At 35.8% G+C, this 24,811-nt stretch overlaps 1 protein-coding gene across 10 annotated transcripts in view; it reads right to left on the bottom strand.

The window, feature by feature from the left end:
• Positions 1–13,068: 13,068 nt before the first annotated feature.
• LOC132110414 (fibroblast growth factor receptor 2-like) overlaps positions 13,069–24,811 on the bottom strand; it is a 67,958-nt gene continuing 56,215 nt past the window's right edge. For all 10 annotated transcript variants that reach the window (XM_059516991.1, XM_059516998.1, XM_059516996.1 and 7 more), the window contains 5 exons: positions 23,747–23,869; positions 21,712–21,782; positions 17,241–17,378; positions 15,709–15,814; positions 13,069–14,112 (listed from right to left, as the gene is read on the bottom strand). In XM_059516991.1, the coding sequence (XP_059372974.1) occupies positions 13,948–14,112; positions 15,709–15,814; positions 17,241–17,378; positions 21,712–21,782; positions 23,747–23,869 (603 nt within the window). In that variant the 3' untranslated portion in view covers positions 13,069–13,947. The remainder of the gene's footprint in view (positions 14,113–15,708; positions 15,815–17,240; positions 17,379–21,711; positions 21,783–23,746; positions 23,870–24,811) is intronic.

Here is a 24,811-nt window from a genome sequence, read left to right as displayed (position 1 = left end):
TACATCCCAAATATGCATGATAAAAAATAAAAATAAAAATCTCTTAACCTCTTAATCTTCAGACACCTGTCATATAGAGACACTTTTCACCATCAAATCGAACCCCAGTGAATTAAATCAGTCCTCTCCTATATATTTGGTCTCATTTAATATGCAGTTTCACTCTGAAATACAGTACATTACTTTCCAGAATGGGCTGTGTTGTGGTTTCATGTTGGATATCTGATTCTGTCATGGCACTGAAGCAGTACTCATCGGAGGTGCTGATATATAGAGAAGGGTGAGTCGTTGTGAAACACATGTCCAGTCTGTTGGGTCTCTGGTGCCTGTACATCCACAGGACGTCCAGTGCCCCGACACTTTCCTCTGACCTGTGTACTGACATGCTCTCGTCCCAACACAACACTTAGCTGCTTAAATTTACAACGCCCTTTAAACCAAGAGACCAACACAATCTCAGCTCTCAGTGGGTGGAGAGGATGAATGAGAGTTCATTCATAAAAACTTCCTGACATAAAACTACTTATCTGTTTAGATCCTCAGCATATTACTTATACAGTTATACAAGTACAGCTGAAGAATTCAAGTGTGTTTATTATAGCTCATATTACCACAGTGCATCCAATCAGATTTCAGATCCAGAACTTTTTTTTTTATCTAAACATTTAAACTTCTTAAAAATAAAGATGATTTCTCATGCTCAAAAGAATGCTGCTGCATCTCAACTACTTTTACTATGCACTAAAATTATTAGTTAAAAAAAGAACATATCTTAAGTATATAGCAAAAAAGTACAGTTGAACTGAGGAAACAAATATGCAACCCAATTGCATATAGCATTTGCATAAAGCTAAGTTCATTTTTTTTACTTTTAGGTTTGTTTTCAAAATTAGCTGTTTCTTGCGACTTTTCACTAAAATATCACCACTGATAATTTTCAACATAAAATATATAGCCTAGTTCAATATACAGTGACTTAGTATGTACTAATCCTTAACAAACAACACGTAATATAACACATAATAGTGCACAAATCACTAGTTTTGGAGTACTTTATATAGACAGTGAATATTTTTGAATATCACAATTCTGAATTAAAGCACCGTTTCTATCCCATATGCCATTTCCCGTATAAACGGTTTTCAAAGTTTGCATTTTGTCATGTAAATGAACGGCCAAAGTAAAAACAAATAAAAACTAAATAGTGTAAACACCCCCTAAAACAACATGCAGGTGAGTAGATGATAATGATAATGAATTTGTTTAAACTACTCCTTTAAATTTCCTTTACGTTTCTCAAACAAAACTGTCTGTCTTTGTCCAAATCAGATCAACAGTTAATAAGAGCCATGTGGAACAAACTAAAAGTCAAATAATCAGTGAAGAGATATGATGCTATCTATAGTTTTGGGCTGCGTTTTGCTGCTTATCTTTAGACAGGAAATGCTGTAATCAGAGGACTGACATCACTGAACACACACACACACACACACACACACATTAACTGTAGGGATCACTAACCAGAAGCCTCCTGTCTGGAGTCTCTCTGGCTCAGCAGGGTACAGCTTTACAGGATTTACTTCAACAGATATTAAATCAAACAGAATTACAGGAACGTAGAGTTGTAAATCTGATAAAATGTTAGGTGGAATAAAAGATATTAAATTCAGGACAATTAAATTCAATTCTCTTTAACCCACTTTTCGTTGAGGTCAGCCATAACTTGTGCACATATTAGTTGCTTATCACTTAAAAAACACTTTTATTCCACCGGTTAATCTATCACTGCTTGAATTACAATATATCCGGCTATGCTGAAGAAATCATTTCAAATTTCACATAATCAAGTCTAGAGGTTCTCAAAAAACAATGCTAAATGCAAGTAACAAATGCAACTACACTGTAAAACACTTTTTTTTAAGTTTTTAATAAAACAATATTATTAGAGTTTTACAAAAAAACAAATACTATTTCGGTATTTATACAAAATTTCATGTTTATTTCAATAAGTTACTTGCCATTTCTTTGTAATTATTTGTGAAATTACTAGTCATTTCTGAGCAAAAATCGATTCTCATTCTAGAACTTTTGTAAGTCTCTCTTGATAAAAGTGTTTGCTAAATGCATAAATGGAAATTCAAATTTTTGTATTTGTCACATACACAGTAACTGTATATACAGGATGCAATTTAGTAAAATGTAAAGCAGGTCTACTCTAATTGTATTAAATATATACAGCAAAATATAGATAAAATGGTCAAATTGCCATTAAAACAGCATGAACATAAGAAATAATAATGAAAAAATAAGTAATAATAATAATAATAAAGTGATAAGACAGCGTGTTTTCAAAAATGAGAGCATGTTATGAGGCAGTAAAACTACAAAATGCAGTGTGCAGACTGAGAATGACTGAAAATACTGAGCATATTCAGGCAATTTGCAAGCCCCATTTGCATAAAGTGTTTATGATTATGGCTTTGATTATAATGTCACATCAGTATTGACAGTAATTAGGTTTCTCTCAGCCTCTGGAGGGATCATATGATCTCATTTCTGTCCTGTCACTCTGTCAAAACATATGGGACCTCAAAGTTTCCAGCCTGCTGTCTATTTACAGCTCAATCACAGAGGTGTCAATAGCAGTAAATCCCATACAACAAAGGAAGATCAACAGGGTAAGTCCTTTTCCAGCTGATAGGTCATTGACAAAATAGACATCATTACAAATGAGGTTAACTGAGCAGTAAACGACTGACTGGTAAACAAGTAAAAGGCCCAGACATTCAATCTGCTTTGAGTATCAAGATCTTGTCAACCTATACAGAACAAACATACAGTATATATACATATATATAGCTTTTATCCAAAGCAACTTACAAATGAGGACAGTGGAAGCAATCAAAAACAACGAAAGAGCAATGATATATAAGTGCTATAACAAGTCTCAGTTAGCTTAAACGCAGTACAAGTAGCAAGGGCTTTTAAATAATATCATAAATGAAAAGAAAACAGATAGAATAGAAAAAGAATAGAGCAAGAAAGTGTTAGAGGTCTATATATATATATATATATATATATATATAAATTGTATGATAAATAAAAAGAAAATAGATAGAATACAAAAAGATTAGAAAGGTAGTTAGAATTTTTCAGTACAAATACATATAAACTTTAAGCTGTAGTATAAAACAATATCTTTATAAAACAATATCTTACCAGAAACTTCTTGTGTTGGGTCTTTCATTTTATGCAGTACCTCATCCTAAACTGTATTCATTTCAACTTGATTAATAATTAAATGGCAAGAAAACAAACAACATGGAAATAAAGAGCTCACGTTAATCAATGCTCTTTTTATCAAACATAATGGAATGTTTTTGAGGGCAACAAAACAACTAACAGCATAAAACATCACAGGAGTCAATCCAATCCATAGCTAAGATTTCCCTCCAAATGATCTCATGATGTCACTTCCTGTATGATGATGTCATTAAGGAAGCAGCTTATGTTATTTGATACATAATACTAACAGGGTTGAAAGTGATTTTGAAGAAAGGAAGAACATAGAAATTGTTTAATAACTAAAACAATATTCACAAGAAGACATTTTGTTTGAAACCTTTTGAATAGGAGACATATAAAAAAAAAAAGGCCATTTAAAAATGATAAAATTATCTTCTATGTTTCACTTTTTTGTGGAACAGGAACTGACAAGGGAAAAAGTAAATAATAAGATATTTTAATATTGTGAGATTCATATGTTAACTATTAGGCATTTATTAAGACATATTTGATGGTGATATGAAAATATACTGCATATGATTAGTCCCATCCAATTTCCTTTAATTTCTTTTAAAATTGGTGGAATGGGAAATATCAGCATTTGAGACTTATTTAATTATGATTTTTACTGTATTATTTTGTACTGTAAGTCTTTTTTAATTAGCTGGACCAAAAAATTAAAAATCAATTATATATAGCATGATTTTATGATACAGAATCTTGGCAAACAGATTTTTCCCAGAGTGATGTTGAAATATAATATATATATTATATCAATATATGTCTGGAAGTTGCTAACATGGTCCCAGAGTAAACTGACTTAGCTTTAACACAAGTATTTCATTATTACAGTATCTCATGAACCCCTGCAGTTCCATTAAGAACCTCTAGGGGTTTGTGAACACCTACTTCAGGCCCTGACCTAGACCTCTGAAAGGAAAGCAGAGGTGCCAGCGAAGAGAGAAACACACACACAGAGAGAGCCAGCTGCCACATGTCCGCTATTAGCTAAGTGCTGGTGTTTATGGTCTGCACTGTGTTGCTCTTAAGTGGCGATTATGTCACTAACCAGCTCGAGATGGGGAAGCACTTCACACTGGGGTAAACAGTAACCAGGCAATGAAAGGCCATCGACTGGCGTGACCCTCAGCCGCGAGGAGCACGCATGACCTGGCCATTCCCATATGGAAATAATATCACTCCTAAAGAGCACAACTTCATTGGTCTCTGGAAAGAGACCGTTTTATAATGTTGAATTAAGAAAATAGATTTGTTGTGATGGACTGATCCCTCGCTCACAAACCTCTTTCAATATGGTTCACATTTCTCAACCCATACTAAATGCACCGTGAATCATCTGTCGTCATAATCATAGACTGTAGACTATTGAACTATATAAACACTTGCATCCTCAGGGGCTTGATTTCTGTCACATTTACAAACTCAGACCATTGACAAAATGAATGCTGAAACCACAGACAATTGAACGCGGTCGGCGGAAAACTTTAATTACTCTTGCTCGTGAATCTATGCGACAGACTTCCATTTGCTAACCATTAAATAAACCAGATTGAGATCATCTTCCAAACCGACGGATGCTTGTCCTCCACTGAAGTTCAAACCACACAGTTGTTGAGTTGAATGGATTTATAGCTGCTGCGTTTCAGGCTTATCAAAGGAACCGGGGGAAAGTGTCTTACACTTCTCACCAGCCATTTTATTGACGCATCTGACATGTTTCTGAATGAGACCGAATATTCTACGTGATTTCATGTGAAACAATAAACCAAAAAGAGCAGGAACATGCATTAAGAAAGTAAATAGGGTTGATTTTGATGCGTGTTAACTTTAGCAGTCGCAAGCATGCATGAAGAATTCCAATTGAAACAAGGAACGTTGACGTCGTTGACAGACACAGCATATGTGTCATCAACATCATAAATCATTTTTGATGAATTTCATTGGTCCAACACAAACTCTTCAGTTCATGGGCCAAAACCTTTCAGTCCATGAGTGCTACAAAACATCTAGACATTCATAACTTCCATGTTTTTTCACTTTTTCTAGCCCAAACGTCTTTAAGCTCAGACCCTCGTGAAAAAAAATAAGTGCACTTAATAGTCCTTAATGCAAACTTTTAGTGTGCTTCAAATATTAAAAGTCTGTTTTTAAAACACTGTACTTGCAGATAATGTAATATTAATTAATTAAAAATCCGCTAATGTGTACCTAGTTTCATGACTACATTTCTTTACACACTTAAGTACACTTAAAAGTGTACTTTTTAATGATGTCAACTTTGAGTTTTTATTTTTTATTATTTTAATAATCATTTGTTGTGCTTTAATGATGTACACTGTTATTTTTGTATCATTGAGATTATAGTTTTATTATAGATTATACATTTATTAATATTTTGAATCAGTTTTTATAAGTTACACTAAATTAAAATGATAAATGTTTAATTGGCAGATAGCTCAAATAAATCTTTTATATATTTTATTTTATTTTGGTCAATGTTTATTTTATTTCAAGCAATGACATTTTGTCAATGGTTTCAATTTTAGTTTCAGGTTTACTTATTTTAGTACATCAAAGTATTAACCCTGATTTTGATGTGTTGACTAATATACTAAATCACATATAAATTAAATACTTTTTTATGTACATCAAAATATTTACAGTATTATAAATAAACAATTATTCTTTGTGTGTGTGTGTGTGTATGTGTGTGTATCAACCGTCATTACAAATATTATTAGTAATATATTTATTTAAAAGTATTTTAGTTTACTATAAATGAACATTCAGCAGTGCACCATATTTCAAGGATGACTGATGCAATTATAAAATTACATATGAAGATGGGTCAGAAAAGCACTATTAAGTTCCAGTAATTCCACTTTAACTATAATACACTTTCATTTACTTGCAAGTAACATATGAAGTGTCTGTAAACATTCTGTTTGCAGATAGGGTTTTTTAATTTAAAGTATATTTGTTTTGTAATAAAGTATGCTAAGTGAACTTGTTTTCACAAGGGGGACTTAATCTGTGTCCCCCATTCGGTTTGTTTTTCCATCAGTGGTGGTTGCTTGCAGTTAGTGCTGGGCTGGGTTGAGGTGTTGAGCCCAGCGAGGGCCTGGACGTCTGCCTAGAACCACATTCGCTGACGAGCCTGCATCTCTGTCAGCCTGGAGCCCGGGACAAAGCACCTTTTCAGCACTCGCTCTCCTTCAGACTCACTTCTTTCCCCCTCCACTTTGGTCCAGTAATCTCCAAGAGCTTGGAAAAATGAAATTTATAATTATCATGATTTCCATTACAACTGTCATCCTACACAGACTGATGGGTGAGGATGGCTGTGTTCAAGGCGTACCTTTTAGATCAGCATCACTTCTTTAAGAAATGGTTCACACGGAATGAAAATCCAGTCATTATTTACATTTTTAAAGACTTTTAATAGTCTTTTTTTTTTCTGTGGAACACAAAAAGCATCTCATTTCTACACAGACAATTTATAGTGACCACATCTATCAAGTTTTCTATCAACTTATCCCATAATATTGGTTACAAGAACAAAAGCAGAAAATAATTAAAAAAAAAAAATTAAAACACATTACTTTTTTATTATTTTATTATTATTCCTTTATTGTTATCTCAGTTTTAGTTTTAGTAATTTCAGTTTTTCATCTTTTGATTTTAATTTTTAGTTAATTTTTAGTTAATTTTTAGCGTGTCGTCAAGATCAACAGAGGATATAGTTGGCAAGTGTTTAAAGTAATTTTTCCCATCTTATATTTATCCTTAATTATTTTTCATCTTAAAAAAATTGTATAAGTTTTAGTTTAAGTTAACAAACTGTGAACCTTGGATGTTGTCTTCTCTTAAATTAAAAAAAAAATAAATAAAATTGGTGCATGAAACTTTGTTCATTGCAATTTCTGTTTAAATAATAATAAAATAACAAGGGTGAATAAAGTTTTTATCAATTAAAAATTTACAATTTTATGTATTTTTTATTTTTTGCATGAATTACTCCTTAAAATACCTCTCTTTTTTTGTCAATTTCAGAACAAGTTACAGTCATTTTTATTTATTTATTTTTTTGCTACTCTGTTCAGCCTAGGGCACCTGAACAAGAAACAACAGAAAGAGGTAAAGAAAGTTAGGGGCGACGTTGGAAACTGAAATTAGCGTTTCTTGCCAGGACAAGATGGGAGAAGTTCTTGTCCTCACAGGTAGTCGGCATTAAGTCACAGCCAGGAAGAAAACTGATTTAATTACATTCTAACCCCAAGACAAGCACAGACATTCCTGAGCGTTTGGAAGGGCAGCTCCTTCAACCTGCAGCCGGCAAGCTAATTATCCACACAATAGACACTGTGTCCAGGTAAATGACTTTAGATATTGAGAATTAGCTGAGGGGAAAATTGCAGGGAATGGGAGCGGGAAGGAGGTCATCCTTTTCTAATATAGTGTTGGATCATCCTTATGTTGTGGATTCTTTGGCTCGTCTGTTTTCCTGCTCAAATAAGCAGCTGTCTCTGATCTGTGAGCTACAGACTAATTAAGTCATGCTAAAACTGAAGCCGCCTTGAAGCCAGTAAATATCACTCAAAACATTCTAAAAATAAATAAATAAATAAAAAGTGAGGAATCAAGTACCGGTTTTAAATTTAGAATGTATACAGTACAAAGTGATTTTCATGATTTATGGTTTTGGAAAATATTCGTATTTGTTTGTTTAGAGTTACCAGTGCTAATGTTAACATTAAACATTTGCACAAAAATGTTATTTAGCGTCATTCATGGATTGTTTTAGTTTTTAAGCATTAGTTGAACGTTCCTCTAACGGTTTTTAAATGTTACTAGTTTCAGAACCTTCCACGAACTTCCGTGTACTTTTTTAAATTTATTAATTTATTTACCATTTTGTTTGGAAGCCCATTAAATAAAAAATAAAATGAGAGAATTGCGGGTTTATATCTCAAAATCCTGACTTTGTAACTTGCAATTCTGTGAAAAAAAGCCATAATTGCGAGATGTGAATTCGCTGTTCGGAGAAAAAAAAGAACATCAGAATTGTGAGATATAAACTTGCAATTGCAAGAAAAAAAACTCAGAATTGCATCTTTATATCTAAAAAACGTCAGAATTGCAAGATATAAACTCGCCATTACAAGAAAAAAGTCACAATTGCGAGTTTATATCTTGCCATTCTGACTTTATATCTCACAATTTTGATTTTATAACAAGCAATTGCATGTTATAAAGTCAGAATTGCAATATATGAACTCGCAATTCTGATCAAAAGTTGCAATTACCTTGTTTTTTTTTTTCAGTGGCAGAAAATGGCTTACATAATTTGCATATTAAGAGAACATTAAGAAATAACATTTTCATAATTTAATTGGAACATCACCAAGACATTCATGCTGGGTTCAGCTGGGTTTGACTCTTTGAATTTACAAGCGAACAACTCTTCTGACTCAGTTCTTTGTAATGAAAGACAAAAAGAATAGAGAGTGGTGCAGGTATAAACATACTGTCATGAAACTGCATGGTGCTTACAGTACAGTGTTTATTGAGCGGTAATTTAGAAACAAGCAGAAGGTCCTATACACAGGCAAAGAGTCCAAACAATAACAGGGCAAACGCACAAGCAACGAGTAATCCAAAAGACAGGCAAGGAAACAAAGCCAGGAAACAAGTCTTAGATTTGCATGACAGACACATACAAGGTTTAGCAATGAATGACAAAGAGAACCGGGCTAACAAGACACAGAGGCAAACAATGAGTGCTGATGAGTGTTTGCAAAGGATTATGGGGAATGCAGTCCAGGAATGTGTGGCAAAGGTATGGGATGGAGTGCCCTTTGGTGGCTATCAAGAGCACTACAGATGGTGATTGTAACATATACATACACATTTCTAAACTATGTCTCCTATCAAAGAAAATAGTTTAGAATAAGACAATTGCTAATAATGCGCTAGAATCAGAGGTGCTAAATTCTTTACTGTTGATGCACAATTATGGATTATTCATGTTCAAAGCATCACGATCTACCTCAAGATATGAGGAAAACACCAGCAGGCCAACAGCATCAGAGCTCTGATGAGCTGCTCATCTGCTCATTTTCAATTTACCGCAACATAAAGCTTTCACATTTCTCCTGGGTAGAAGATCTCTGTACTAAAGGAAAACTATAAACGGGTGCAAATTATGAGCAATTGGGACAAGAAACTTAGTGATTTGCTTGAAAAGTGCAAAATTTCTGTCACACCAAACAGAACTGCTTAAATAATTTTTGTTTTCAAACATGCTTAGTGTGCACTTCCGTCAATGGTCAGGCAAACTGATAGTCCCGCCCCCAAATTCAACCAATGTACTGTTTTTAAAAGGCCACAGAGATACAGTAGTAGTAGAATTGATTAAAAAAAACGAATTGATTTCGCTATACTTTCCCCCATTACACTCACCCCCCTAAACCTCAATCCCATCCGGGTCATGGCACCAGTGTAACCCCTCTCTCCCAGGTTCTCACCGCCACACCTCATTCTTGTTCCAAGTGGGTCTCGATCCCGGGTCTCTGGCATGGGAGGCAGAAGCACTAACAAGGAGGCTAAATGACTGCAGACTGAAACCTACTCACTGGCCTCCATTACACATATATTTACATAACAGATATCCATGCAAGCACTTTTGAAGTGGAGATTTCTGGCTCTGTTTGAGAAAAATACACACATCCTTTAAGATTATCCTAATGCACTAATTTAGGTTGTGTGAGACGAATCTCAACAGATCATGCTCTGAAAATGACCTCTAGAAATTTATGAGTCCTCTGAAAGAGTTTGCAAAGATATGAAAGCATCTGAATCAGGTGCCCAACATGATGTGGTTTACGTTACTGATTAACTCTCTCCCAGCTTCCCGTGTGTTATCTGTGAGTGTGGGTCCGTCTCGCCCGCTCACACCCGACTCATGTTGACATTCCAGAGGACTGGGCCTTGTGCAAACAGCCTCTGACAGATGGAGGCTATGAGAACCAGTAGATTGAGATGGCAGTCAGCGCTCTGATGAGCCTCCTCACGTATTTCAACAGCTGTGAACTGAAAAACGTTGTGACAGATGCTCATCACAGTCTATCATTTAGGAGATCCTTCTAGATGGTGAAGAGTAATGAGGTCTGAATGCTGCAGTCACTGAAGTTCATGACAGGTTTCAGTCACCATAGTTTTTATCTTCTTTTTTTTTTTTGATGGGGAGAAGGTTTTGTTCTTGTGAGTGGTACCATTGGACTGAATGGCTTTCAACTGTTTTAAACTGACAGCCACGAGAAGACGATACAAAAAGAGAAAGACCTGTAACCAACAGTATTTGAGAAGGAATGCTGGTTCCTACTACTGCTTGTCCTGCTTGTTCCTACTACTAAAAAGTAATTTCTTTAGTGTCACAATTTTTCTATCAGGTCTCAAACTGCTCTAAGTGGACGTCCATGACATGCGGAGTCCCACAAGGGTCAATTCTTGCACCGCTCTTGTTTAGCCTGTATATGCTCCCACTAAGTCAAATAATGAGAAAGAACCAAATTTCCTATCACAGCTATGCTGATGATACCCAGATTTACCTAGCCTTATCTCCAAATGACTACAGCCCCATTGACTCCCTCTGTCAATGCACTGATGAAATTAATAGTTGGATGTGCCAAAACTTTCTTCAGTTAAACAAGGAAAAAACTGAAGTCAATGGATTTGGAAACAAAGATGAAGTTTTCAAGGTGAATGCATACCTTGACTTTAGGGATCAAACAACTAAAAATCAAGTCAGGAATCTTGGTGTGATTCTGGAGACAGACCTTAGTTTCAGTAGTCATGTCAAAGCATTAACTAAACCAGCATACTATAATCTAAAAAACATTGCAAAAATTAGATGTTTTGTTTCCAGTCAAGACTTGGAGAAACTTGTTGATGCCTTTATCACCAGCAGGGTGGACTATTGTAATGGGCTCCTCACCGGCCTTACCAAAAAGACCATTAGACAGCTGCAGCTCATCCAGAACGCTGCTGCCAGGATTCTGACTAGAACCAGAAAATCTGAGCATATCACACCAGTGCTCAGGTCCTTACACTGGCTTCCAGTTACATTTAGTATTGATTTTAAAGTACTTTTACTCGTATATAAATCACTCAATGACCTAGGACTGAAATATATTGCAGATATGCTCACTGAATATAAACCTAACAGAGCACTCAGATCATTAGGATCGAGTCAGTTAGAAATACCAAAGGTTCACACAAAACAAGGAGAGTCCGCCTTTAGTTACTATGCCGCCCGCAGTTGGAATCAGCTTCCAGAAGAGATCAGATGTGCTAAAACACTAGTCACATTTAAATCTAGACTCAAAACCCAACTGTTTAGCTGTGTATTTATTGAATGAGCACTGTGCAATGTCCGAACCGATTGCACTGTATTTTATGTATTCACTGTATTTTATGTAAAATAATTTTCTTTTATCTTTTATTTTTTTAACTGTTTTAAATTCATTTTAAATAGGTCCATTTTTAAATAATTTCCAACGTTTTTAAAATTGCTTGTTTTTATTTTTGTTTTATTATTTCTTCATGACTATTTTACTTTCTTTGTGTACGAAATGTGCTATATAAACTTGCCTTGCCCTGCTCACAAACAGTATGAATACACAAAATATCAAAATTTGAAATTAATGTCATGGATTTCAATATGAACATTTATCAAATTCTACTTTTCTAAGTAAAAACTGAAAGTACCATGAGGATGTGAAACCATTATGGAAAACTATTATGATCTATCTGTTTATACATAAGTAGGTACAACTTTATCTGCATACAAACAGTATATGATGAAACTGTGCTATAACAGCTTGTCAAAATGTAAACTATGGCTCTTATGTGCTAAACCCAACCATAGAGCATTTAGATATTATAAACATTAACATTTTCTGTAAAGCTGCTTTGAAACTGTATTGTGGGGGGAAAGCACATTCTAGAAAGACTAGATTTAGAAATGTATCAAAACAAAGCACACACAGATTATTTTTTTTCATCTTTAATTTTACAAATCTGTCAGGAACACTTGTTGACAGCAACCTCAGCTCATTGGTCTAGAAGAAAATGAAACACTTTAATGATTCTTAATACTTTTGAGTTGTGGGTAAAACTGCACCAAATATACTGCAACCTTTTTTTCCAGCATTTCATCAAATTCAAACGCAAACTTCAGTGTGAGTAAAACAACATCCTCTACTATAGAAAAGGGATTAACCTACAATAAAAATGTATGTTATTTTTGCATTTTAACTTACCATTCACATTTGTATATTTATATATAAAAAGACATAAGAAATAATTCTTTGTACCACTGAAATGTTATTTTAAATTACAAAATAAACATTATGAATCATAACTGTTTCTACTGTCGTCATTAATATTACCTCTTTATTATTTTGATCTTTTTTACCTTTTGATTCTTTTTTTTTAAAAACATAAATCAATAAATTAACATGCTATCTCTTTCCCTGAAAGCCAATGCGTGACTGTGTCAGCAAGTGAGAGTTGCGCAGAACCCGACATTAAACTTTTCCAGGGGATTTTGTGTGGCTGGTTTCGAACCAGTGCCAGGGCTCAAAGTGTCTGGAAGAAATGAATGAAAACGGAGAGTTGTTTGGCTTTTAGTCCATGTTGGTCATCTAAATGCTAGTGCACTCCCAAAACATGCCAATGAAAAGAAACACAAAACATAAACCATATCATGGAGTTTTTAATGTCGAGTCCTGCTATAAATGTGCTAATGTATGTCTGGGAATGTAATAGAAACATCTAGATGCATCTACATCTATTTCTTACTCTGCGGGAAAGGGGAGGAATTGTTCGGAAGTCCATACCAAAAATAATTCATTGTAAATATATAATATATATTTTTACATATTTGAATATATTTACAAATATACCAGCACTATATACCATGTATTCATTGTTTTATCCATTAAGGATACCTGCTTATGCCTTGTATGATAACTGTGTTATCATGGTAAAAACAGAGCAGTTAAAAAATCAACCGGAGGCAGTGTTATAATTTCTTCTTCTACTTCTTCTGTTAGTTGTATGTTTCCTTATTGTACTCGTATCCTATTGTCTCCTTTTTGTCTCTTAAGAGTTCTGTTCATGTGCTCCATTCATTTTTTTCTTGGGAACACAGAATCCCGAAATGCCAAGCAACGGAATGACGGTAAGAATGTAATAGAACTCCAACATAAACGAGGAAGAAAAAAAACATCGAAATAAACAAACCAAAAAAATCGAATGGTTTGCCCTTGGAAACAGTCACTTTTCTTCAGTCCTCGTCCTCTTCTTAAGAGCTTGGTCATATGTTTTTGTGCGCACAAGTGTGTGTTTTCACAAAAAAAAAGCACCTGCGCTTCACAGGCTTCAGGTTCTTTCCAGAAAAGCAGCACTGCTGACGTCTCAGCCTCCTTTAGCACACTCCAAAAGTTCAGCGGGAGCTTCGCCAGGAGTCTAGAGGCAGCATACGGTTCTGAATGGGTACAAGGGAACTGTGGGTAAAGGTCTCTCAGTCTTGTTGAGAACTGCAGGCATAGCTTGGGTGCCGAACGCTGAAGAGGCTCATGTTTTTATGCCTCCGTTGATGTGCTGGTACTTTGGAAGGCAGGGCTCCTCTGCTAAGGGGTCGTGGGAGAAGACCGAATCGTCTCCGGAGGAGCAGGAGCTGCGTGTGTCTGGGAAGCTGGGAGAGTATTGCTCAACCGGGGCGCACAGGTCCAGATACTCCTACAGACACAGAGATGAAGCTGTCAGTATAAACATGAGCTGCCACATTTAATGGCAAAAATGAGGGAAATAGGAAAAGCCAATTTTATTTCCATTAATCAAATGAAAGACAACCTTCTCCATTAGAAATAAAAGCTATTTCCATGGAGAGAAAAAATAATAATTTTTAATTTTAATTAAATTGAAACACTATTATAGTTTTTAATTAATATTTTTAATTAATATTTAATTAATATTTTTTAATTAACACATTAATAAAAAAAAATGAGATGCTGCCTTGGCAACTAGCTGAAATAACGCTCAACTTTATTATACATCTTATTTCATTTCAGATAGAATTGTATTGTATTTTAAACAATAATCTCTGCTGTTGCCTTGGAATATGCTAATAATAAGTTGTCTTTATGTTTAATTTTATTTATCTATTATTATTATTATTTTTAAATTATTTATTTTATTTGTACTTTTTAGGTTTTGTTAGTTTTCACAGTTCTTCAGTTAGTTTTCAGGAGTCTGTGATGAATAGAAAGTTCAAAAGAACAGCATTTTTTTTTTAAACAGAAATCTTCTGTCACATTTTAAATAGCTTTACTGCCACTTTTGATCAATTTAATGTGTCCTCAAACTAATAATTTCTCTCCTTCAACACAAAAAATACTGAACCCAACTGTTTAAATGGTATTGTATGGAATCAAACAATTAGTTATAACACAAATAACACTTTCCGCTATGATTCACCAGCAGTAATACAGATCTATTAGCAGCTTCCTTAAAAATGCAGTGCGCTCAATCCAAGTTTAACCATGCTGGAAACCACTGTGCCAGATTCCATGTCTGAACAATCGCCTTCTGAACATCAAGTTTAATCAATATTTGCTTATTGAATTTCAGTGAATCATTAACAGAAGGGACCATACCTGAAGGCTTATATACATTTCTGAAATACATATCTATAAACATCCAATGCACATAAATATATAAGACCAAAAAATGCACAGGAGGATATTCTTTCCTGGTTCATTCCTCAGACAAAATTGAAGCCATTTTGTCTTTGCGGCTGGTACTGAACTATTTGACGAGAGGAAGAGGGGGGTTTTAGGTTGCTGAAAATGAGTGTTGGATTGAACTCTCGCTGCTCAACACAAGGCAGCTCACATTACTAAAGACCTACACATCTGTGAGCAGTTTAAGATGGGGGGAAGAAAGCAGAGGCACTTTATTACATTTCTAAAGTTTAAAACGGCGAGCAAGAGCGGGGCTTTTGGCATCATATCTCTTCCACGGCTCAATCCCCCCTTCGACAAGTTCTGACAGATTTCCATCCCTCAGTCTAGTAGGGATCCATCTGACAATTGAGCAATGCTAGCACGAGGGCCACTCTTGAAAACCCAAGCCTGGATGAAATTAAGCACGTGCAACTCTCGACCTGTACGCTGACCGTATAAATGGTTTCCTTTCCCTTGTGGATCTTGCGAAATGTTGCGAGCTGGAGTCAGAGCCAGTGTTGGCACAGGATTGATGGATCCCAGAGCTATAGGGAAAGCGTAATGGTTTCGAGTCTGTTTATGCATGTGTGTGAACGTGTGCACGCCTCACCTCGTTGGTTGCCAAAGTGAGAATGCGGTCCAAGTCCTCGACCAACTGTTTGAATGTGGGCCTGTGAGAGGAGATTGCATGCCAGCAGTCCTTCATCATCATGTACCTTAGACAGAGGAATAGACAACATGACATCATTTAGTCATTTCTAAGCTCTGTTTTGGAAATCAAATGTGGCGCAACCGTTTGTGTAATCGGACATGCTCAGGCAAGTACACGTGCTCTAAACCGTGGGTGCGATGAAAGAGAAACGGTGATTTTGCTGCCCACGTACCATCTCAAAACTAATGCAAACATTTTATTTTGGCAGCAAATCAGCATGAAAGCTTTTTAGGTCATCGACATGGTGGCTTATAGGAACTTTATCAATTTAGGTTGGGAAGGAGCTCATTGGTTCCTGCAAAGCCATGAGAGCCCGATTAACAAAATAGTGCATTAAACAAGGTAAATGTAAGACAGAAAAAAAAAATTAAGCAGAAGAACAGGGGGGAAGTAGCTCAACTAGTACATGTAAACACTAAATACAGTGTGTACAGATAAAGAAAAAGTCAGAAATATGATTAAAGATGGTTATTGGGACACTAGCTTAACTAGTGCATTAAACAAGCTAAATGGAAGAGAGAAATAAATGGAAGGCAAAACCTGATTAAAAGGTTAATGGTTAGTGGGATGTCAGCTTACACTAAATTCAAAATATGTTATTAAAACAAAGCTGAGTGTTGGATGCCAGCTTAACTACCTTACTGAAATGTTGAAGGCAAAAAAAAAAAAAGTAGAAATGATAAGTGGAACAGTTATGGAAGACGATTAGGGCCAAGCAATAATAAAAAAAATAAAACCATGCCGAGAATAAAGTCGTTAAGTTTCAAGAAAAAAGTAATTCAATTGCAAGAAAGATTTCGAGAAAATTAACCAGCCAGCATAAATAGCTCAATTAAAAATTTACATTTAAAAATGAAAGAAAGTAGAAAATGATTGGCTAACCACTGAAAAATATGGTTAGCCTGACACTAATTGAACGAGTTCTAAAATGCAAGTAAAATGACAAAAAGCATTTAGTGGAAGGACACCCTAAAAGGTTACTCCACCCCAAAAAGAAAATTTTGTCATTAATCACTTACCCCCATGTTGTTCCAAACCCGAAAATTTAATTTAAGATATTTTGGATGAAAACCGGGAGGCTTGTGACTGTCTGACTGATGATAGATGGACTATTCTAACAATGCTTTTCATACTTTTCATGATTTTGACAGTGTAACTTACTTGGAAGTCTATGAGACTGTCACAAGCCTCCCGGTTTTCATCCAAAATATCTTAAATTTTGTTCCGAAGACAAACTAAGCTTTAACGGGTTTGGAACGATATGGGGGTAAGCGAATAATGACAAAATTTTCATTTTGGGGTGGAATATCCCTTTAATGAACTTCCAGACACTAAATTAAGTTAAATGCGAAGAGATTTTATCTATCAGAAAAAGATTGCTATTACAAACAATGCAACATAAAACCTTTGAGAAAAACATTGACACTCACAATTCGTTGGTGCAGTTAGCAGGTCTGTCCATGCGATGACCCTCTTTTAGTAGCTTAAAGAGCTCCTCGACAGGTATTCCTGGATACGGAGAACCGCCGAGCGTGAAGATCTCCCACATTAAAACCCCAAACGACCAGCTGAAAGAGACAGACGCACCTTCATCAGATCACCAGTACAACACAAACAAACACGTTCCTCTTATGCTTCATATTACACTTTCAATCAGTGTTCTAACTGTAAATACAGTGAATTCTCGATTATTTAACAACGAATTCCAGCCTCTTCTGTGGTAGCATCACTTCACTCTCCCCAAAATTTGGACAAGTAATGCTCTGTGAAATGAAGCCGTTCCAAAAATCCCAATTTGATCCTTTTACAGTAGTGATATTTGTTGGCTCTAACAACGCAGTAGCTGTTGGGTCTCAATGCAGTCTTTCTGCGAGCGTCCTGGACTGTGGCACCACTTGGATTCAAAGCAGGCTTTTGTCCTCTATAGAACTCTATAATGACACATATTGTCCAGCCAATACAAACATTAGCAGGACCCTCAGGAAACAAACGTCCAGAGGGCGTAAGATTGTAGCAGCGAATGGTTTTTCAACACATGCCAATTCCGTGTTGCTTCATCTAAGATGAGGAGGGAAAATAAAATACACAAATAAATGATAAGAGTTTCCACAGAGGGTTTCTGACCTTTGACTCATCAAATGTGAGCTAAAAGCTTCCCAAAATAGAGCCAGAAAGCCTTATCATCTGCATAAGCTTTTATTTATCCTGCCGAGTTAACAAAAGCATTTCAGAATCACAAGATATATCGGTTTGAAATCAGTGCATTACACAATTTGCTTGAGAAACAGATCTCTACAACTACACACAGGTTAGCATTGAGCTGCCATGATCATAAGTGGAGAGCAAATATAAGACTTTAGTGTAGTCTCCTGCTTCTGAGAAAAAGACTCTATAAAAGTGCTTAAAGTGCTCAGATACCAGAGTTAACAATAAGTGAGATGTCAATATGAACTCTTTAATAATATATCAAATATGAACTCAATATGAATATTTCTCATAAAGATTCGGTGGAAAGCAAATCTGAGACTTTGGTGCAGTCTCCAGCTTCTCATGTTTTTCCAAAGAATCAAGCCTTGAAAATGTCTCAAAATGATCACAGATACCAACATTTGCAATCAATGAGATCTCAACAGGAACTCTTATATTTCTCATGAAGATTCAGTGGAGAGTTAATTGAGACTTTGATGTAGTCTTCTGCTTCTCAGATGTTTTCTCCTGAGAAAAAGACTCTAAAAGTGTCTCAAAAAGTGCTCAGATACCAAAATTTGCATTCAAATCTCTATATGAACCACCAACATTTCTCATAAAGATCACAATGAGTTGCTATCCACATAAATGTAATACCTCTATACAACTACTGTCTCATTTCCATCTATATTTATTTCTCCAAAGGAATTGAAGGAGAAACATCTGATCTGAGACTAAATAAGATATTTAAACTGAGAACTCATTAGGTCTCCTGAGCTACAAAAGAGCAGCCTCTGAGCAACACAATTTTCCTCTGGTTGTACTCTTTTCTGTTGACCCACAGCGGTCTCATAACGCACAAAGGCTCTCTGCTTTCGTTTACTCCTGCGGTTACCCGTCCATTTGATTGTTTATTCAATCAGTGACCCTGTTTGTCATCTTCTCGTTTTTATCTAGCACTGCATCTTCTCTGACATGTTTGCCAAATTCATCATCTCTATTCAGTCGCCCCATGTAACCATGGCTAACCCCTCCATGATCAATCACTCAAACCAGGAGGAGAAAAAAAAAGGGTCACTGCAAAGTCCACTTGAACCCTTGCCCTTCATTACAAACAAAACAGCTGTATACTAGACCTTGCTAATTAGCAATGAATCAATCCCACATTAAAATTAAAAGGAAAAAATATAAATTTGATTTTGCATGAAGAATATATGTAGGAAATGGAAATAATTCCACAATGCATAAAATCTTAATAGATTCATTAATGATAAAAATGTACAACTATAAATGTAAATACAATTGTAATAATAATAATAATTATTTTATTATAATTTCATATTTTTATAATTTAATTAAAAAAATCAAATAATTCATTTATTTACATTTTATAACGGTATTATTTTAGGGTGAAACAGGAACCCAGACATGATCTTGTCAGATTTCATGAGATTAACATTAATGCTAACTAGGCAGTAAAGGCAAAAAAAAAAAAAAGAAGGCCAACACCTTTCTTTCATCTAATATAGATGACCTTGCATGAGGCCGGATGACCCTCTACCATAAAAGCCTTTCATTTATCATCCAGAACAAACAGGGAATTCACACACATGCATCCATGTTTCCATTTTTGCAAGCTCTTCAGCTTACATCCAATTCCCCAGGGGTCTTCTTTGTCAAAACATGCCAATTTTTATTATAATTTATGCATTAATTTAATATGATGTCATGTATGGATTGTGAGCCAGTCAGAGAGCTCGAGACCTTAGCGACTGATGACACATAATTAGCATTAAGCCCCGAGACAAAAGATTAAAACGGCTGCCATCAATAAGGGTGTCTTTGCTATGGTTTTAATTTTACTGCACGGACCACACAAAGAGAAGACAAACATACCAAAGATAATGAAAATATAATGATAATGTGATTACACAACATCTATCATTCAGGGTGGACAGTATGACCACATTCTTTTATGATAATATCTGTTTTTGTACATTCCAATGCCATTTTATTAAATACTTCACAAATTACAAATTTGGAGCTTGATGGATGCAAACCAAAAGATCAGATTAATAAAAATATAAATGTAGAAAAGACTTGTGCATACAGCCAAAACTTCAAAACATCCCGCAGAGGTTGCATGAAAAATCCAACGTGCACCAAAGCGTAACTTCCATTTAGTTTAATCTCTTTAAGAGACCAAAAATATATATATATAAAAAACGTTGAGATTAAATTGAAAGGGAACAATCGTGCACTAGCGGATAAACGCAAACACAAATGACAGGATTATTTCACTCTATGGAAAATTTCAAAAAGGGAAGAGACTTTCAAGTCCAAAAAAACAATGAGGTGTAGAAGAGCTGGATGGAGGAATGTGATGGGACGAAGTGTAGGGAAGACAGAGGGCATTTCCGTCCGGGCTCTGGGAGGTGAGAGTCTGCTGGGCTTTGAAGCTGCACAGATTAGTAACACAGCACTGGTCACAAGTCGAGCGTGAAATCTCTCACTTTTTGGTGTAGCGCTGGCTGCGAACAGACCTTCTTCTTTCTACGCCTGACAAAAACACTTCCTTAAATTTCCATCACTTGTGCTCCTTTTTATCCGAAGGGAAACAATTCTTGTACCCTTGAACTCACCTGCCAGCAGTTCCTATTCTTTCCCAAACTACTCGCCTCATACAAACACACAGCGACTGTTTTCCGGCACTCTCCAAACCACTTCAGTGCCCTCTTTCAATTTGTAGAAAGAAAAGCAGCCCTAACAGTATTATTTAAACCTTGATCCCTTACAACTTGTGCAGAACCAACCAGAACCACAGTGCAGAAATAAGCTATCATCACTATATGCAAATGAACTGTTATAATTGGCCACACATGTAGAACCAGTAACAATACCAGTTGCACTGATGTGTAAATATGTTTATATTTACATGATTGAGAAGGTTTCCTGTAAGTTCAATACTGTAAATAATAACCCTATCTGGACAACCTGGATCCCTGACAATATTCAAGAAACGGCTAAAAAGTCTTCTCTTCTATGTGAATGCCACTGCATCGTATGGAAGCCCATTTCTACTACGGAGTAAAAAGTAAAAAAAAGCTAATTGTGACTCTCATTATTCAGACTTTTTTTTTGCGATTGCGAGTTTATATCTCCCATTTCTCACTTCTGTTTTCAGAATCGTGAAATATAAAATCTCAATTGTGAGTTATAAAGTCCAATTCTAAGGAAAATATGACTGATTTCTGTTCTCAGAATTTTAAGACAAATTCACAATAAAGAGTTAAAAAATCAGAATTGCATGATATAAAGACACAACTGCATGTTATAAAGGCACGATTGTGAGATATAAACTCAAAATTGTGAATAAAAGTCAGTATTGGGAGATAAAAAGTCACAATTACCTTTTATTTTATTTTTTAAGTGGCAGAAACAGACTTCTATAACATCTTACTGAAAAGTTTTATTTTTCTATGCTTTTACTATTTCTTAACCCCTCTCTGTTTGTCCTGGAAGCATGTTTGTGTTTTTGCGTCATTAAAATGAATTGCTTGTGCATTCCTCACTTTGGATAAAAGTAACTGCTAAATTAATAAGTGAAAATGTGAATGTGAATGACTAGGGATGGAGATTTCATTGTACTGTAAACATCAGCAAAAGAGCAATAGAAATCTTTTTTTTTTCATGATATATGAACGGTTGACTTACACATCGCTCTGGTGCGTATAGACTCGGTCGAACAGTGCCTCTGGAGCCATCCATTTCACCGGCAGACGACCCTACATACATCAACAGGAGAAAAGGTCAAAAGACGCTCAACACAACAACACCCAGACACAGCAACACAAACATCTTCACTTTGTTAGCCGGGAATTTAATTTATCCATGAGTAGCCAATAATGATTGGCAATTAAATCAAGTTGGGATGTATCGCCAAACTCTAAATTCCCTTAGGAGTCATTGTGGAGTTGTAAATTGAGGCTTGTGGAGAAGATACAAGAGTCAATGACGTTTGGAGTGCTAGATCCAATAAGAAGTGCCCCGAGTTCACAGTCTCCTGGCTCACAGTGTTTTATTTAGACAGAGTTGAACTAGTGTAATTCAGTCTAACCCCAGCCATTAATCAGTCATCAGTATCTCTCAGTCTGGGCTTTGCTCATGTTTTAATAATGGCAAACTGTGTTTAAAATATTCAAGGCCAGATCTTGGTGACCTTGATAAGAACTAAGAAATGAATGAGGACTGAAGCTGTACAGATGAATAAAGTAGGGAAAAGTTTGCTTCCCTGTTGTAAAATCCAAGTTCTACCTGTTAAAGTTTAGCAAGCTATAATTTCAGACATGGTTGCTGGTTTTCTACTGGTTCAACCAACTCTAACTAGCATGATCTAAATGGTGTGATAGGTTAAAACCAGGCCCACTAGCTGGAAGTCAAATTGATCAACCATCTGACAACTAAAAACAAGTAATTAACGACTAGATCCAACGGATATAAAAATGACCATGAATCATGCACAAAAAGACTATGAATGTTTATGTAATTAAATAGGATAAATTCTGAATTCAATCGAACTGATCAACCATCTATGCCATCCCACACCCATAAACGACCAACTAGAGTCATGCACTGTAAGACTAGAAATGTTCATTTTGATTTCATGTTGATGTTTCCTGAACATTGACCCAAACGTAATGATCAAAACGTTGCTATCAATATTCACACACTCTTCCTCTGCCACGTTCGATGACCTAAACTCTCAGATGAGTGAATTACAGCCTAAACAAGTATCTCAGATGAATGCCAGTTAAAGCTATGCTAATGTGTTTAGGTTTGTCACTAACATTTCTTTCTCATGAGCTTGAACAACAAGCTTTGGAATAAGAGAAGAGGGCAGGCCCAAATAAGCAAAGAGCCGAAATCACTTTACACGCCGACTGCCTGGGAATCTGCAAATCATGCCAAGACTGGCGAGAGGAGGGAGGGATGTGGCAGATAAACAGACTGGGGAAAAAAAAAGGAGAAATGAAAGAGAGAAAAGGTAAGATAACAAAGAAAGAGATGGCAGGAGGCTGAAAGGAGTCGAGCATGAATATGTCTCTATAAAGGATGCTTCAAGACCCAATGAGATCTAAATCAGAGTTTTGTAGCCATTTATATGGCGGTGTACACCCAAACACTGACAGACTATATATTATTGAATATATATTGACTATACAGTATATATTGAAATACTTCTATTTCAAATAAATTCTTATTTTGTACTTTCCATTCATCAAAAATCCTGAAAAAAAGTATTTCGGCTTCCTTAAAAATAATAAATAGCACAGCAGTTTTTATCATTAATAGTAAGTAGAATAAATGTTTTTCGGGCCTATTAAACTGATTTCTGAAGGATCATGTGACACTGTAGTCTGGAGTAATGCATCACAGAAATAAATGATATTTAAAAATATATTCAAACAGAAACAGTTATTTTAAACTCTAATAATATTTAATAAATTAACTGTTATTACTGTATTTTTAGATCACATAAACACAGCCTTGGTGGGCAGAAAATACTTGTTTCAAAGACACGTGTATGTCTTGTCTCGGCTTCCTGTTTAAACATCAACACAACTAAAACCTAATGGTGTGCCGTTACATGCATTTATAACTATCAGCAAAAGAATGCTTAGCGAGATGAAAATCAACAGGAAATGTGTTTTGACTGACTCAATGAAAATCCTGATGTAATGAAACTCACATTTGTGGTCTTTTTATAATAATCTATGTTGTGGACATCTCTGGCCAGGCCGAAGTCTGCAATCTTCATAAAGTTGCTTTCCGTGACCAACACATTCCTGGCAGCCAGATCCCGGTGTATACACTGCAACAGAGATGAAGAAAGATAGGAAGAACATAAATCATCACTACTTCATCTTGGAAACAGACAAAAATCACACACAGACAAACAACACAAAGGTTTTAAATTACTTTAGGGATAAACCGCAGGGCGGATCCACACGTGAGAGTGACTGAGGCACGATAAGACTCCAGTTCTCCAAACGCTCGACGGCTGAATGCTCTTTAAGATATTTTGGATGAAAACCAGGAGGCTTGTGAGAATAAACTGCCTTAGAAATGCTTGTAATATATAATAAATGCTTAAATTTCTATTCTACATACACTCACCTAAAGGATTATTAGGAACACCATACTAATACGGTGTTTGACCCCATTTCGGCTTCAGAACTGCCTTAACTCTACGTGGCATTGATTCAACAAGTTGCTGAAAGCATTCTTTAGAAATGTTGGCCCAAATTGATAGGATAGCATCCTGCAGTTGATGGAGATTTGTGGGATGGACATCCAGGGCACGAAGCTCCCGTTCCACCACATCCCAAAGATGCTCTATTGGGTTGAGATCTGGTGACTGTGGGGGCCATTTTAGTACAGTGAACTCATTATCATGTTCAAGAAACCAATTTGAAATGATTCGAGCTTTGTGACATGGTGCATTATCCTGCTGGAAGTAGCCATCAGAGGATGGGTACATGGTGGTCATAAAGGTACATGGTCAGAAACAATGTTCAGGTTGGCCGTGGCATTTAAACGATGCCCAATTGGCACTAAGGCGCCTAAAGTGTGCCAAGAAAACATCCCCCACACCATTACACCACCACCAGCAGCCTGCACAGTGGTAACAAGGCATGATGGATCCATGTTCTCATTCGGTTTACGCCAAATTCTGACTCTATCATCTGAATGTCTCAACAGAAATCGAGACTCATCAGACCAGGCAACATTTTTCCAGTCTTCAACTGTCCAA

Source organism: Carassius carassius, chromosome 30 (genome assembly GCF_963082965.1).
Source record: "Carassius carassius chromosome 30, fCarCar2.1, whole genome shotgun sequence".
NCBI classification, from domain to species: domain Eukaryota; kingdom Metazoa; phylum Chordata; class Actinopteri; order Cypriniformes; family Cyprinidae; genus Carassius; species Carassius carassius.
The sequence above is the reverse complement of the archived record's forward strand: the minus strand, read 5'-3'. Positions and strand labels throughout refer to the sequence as shown.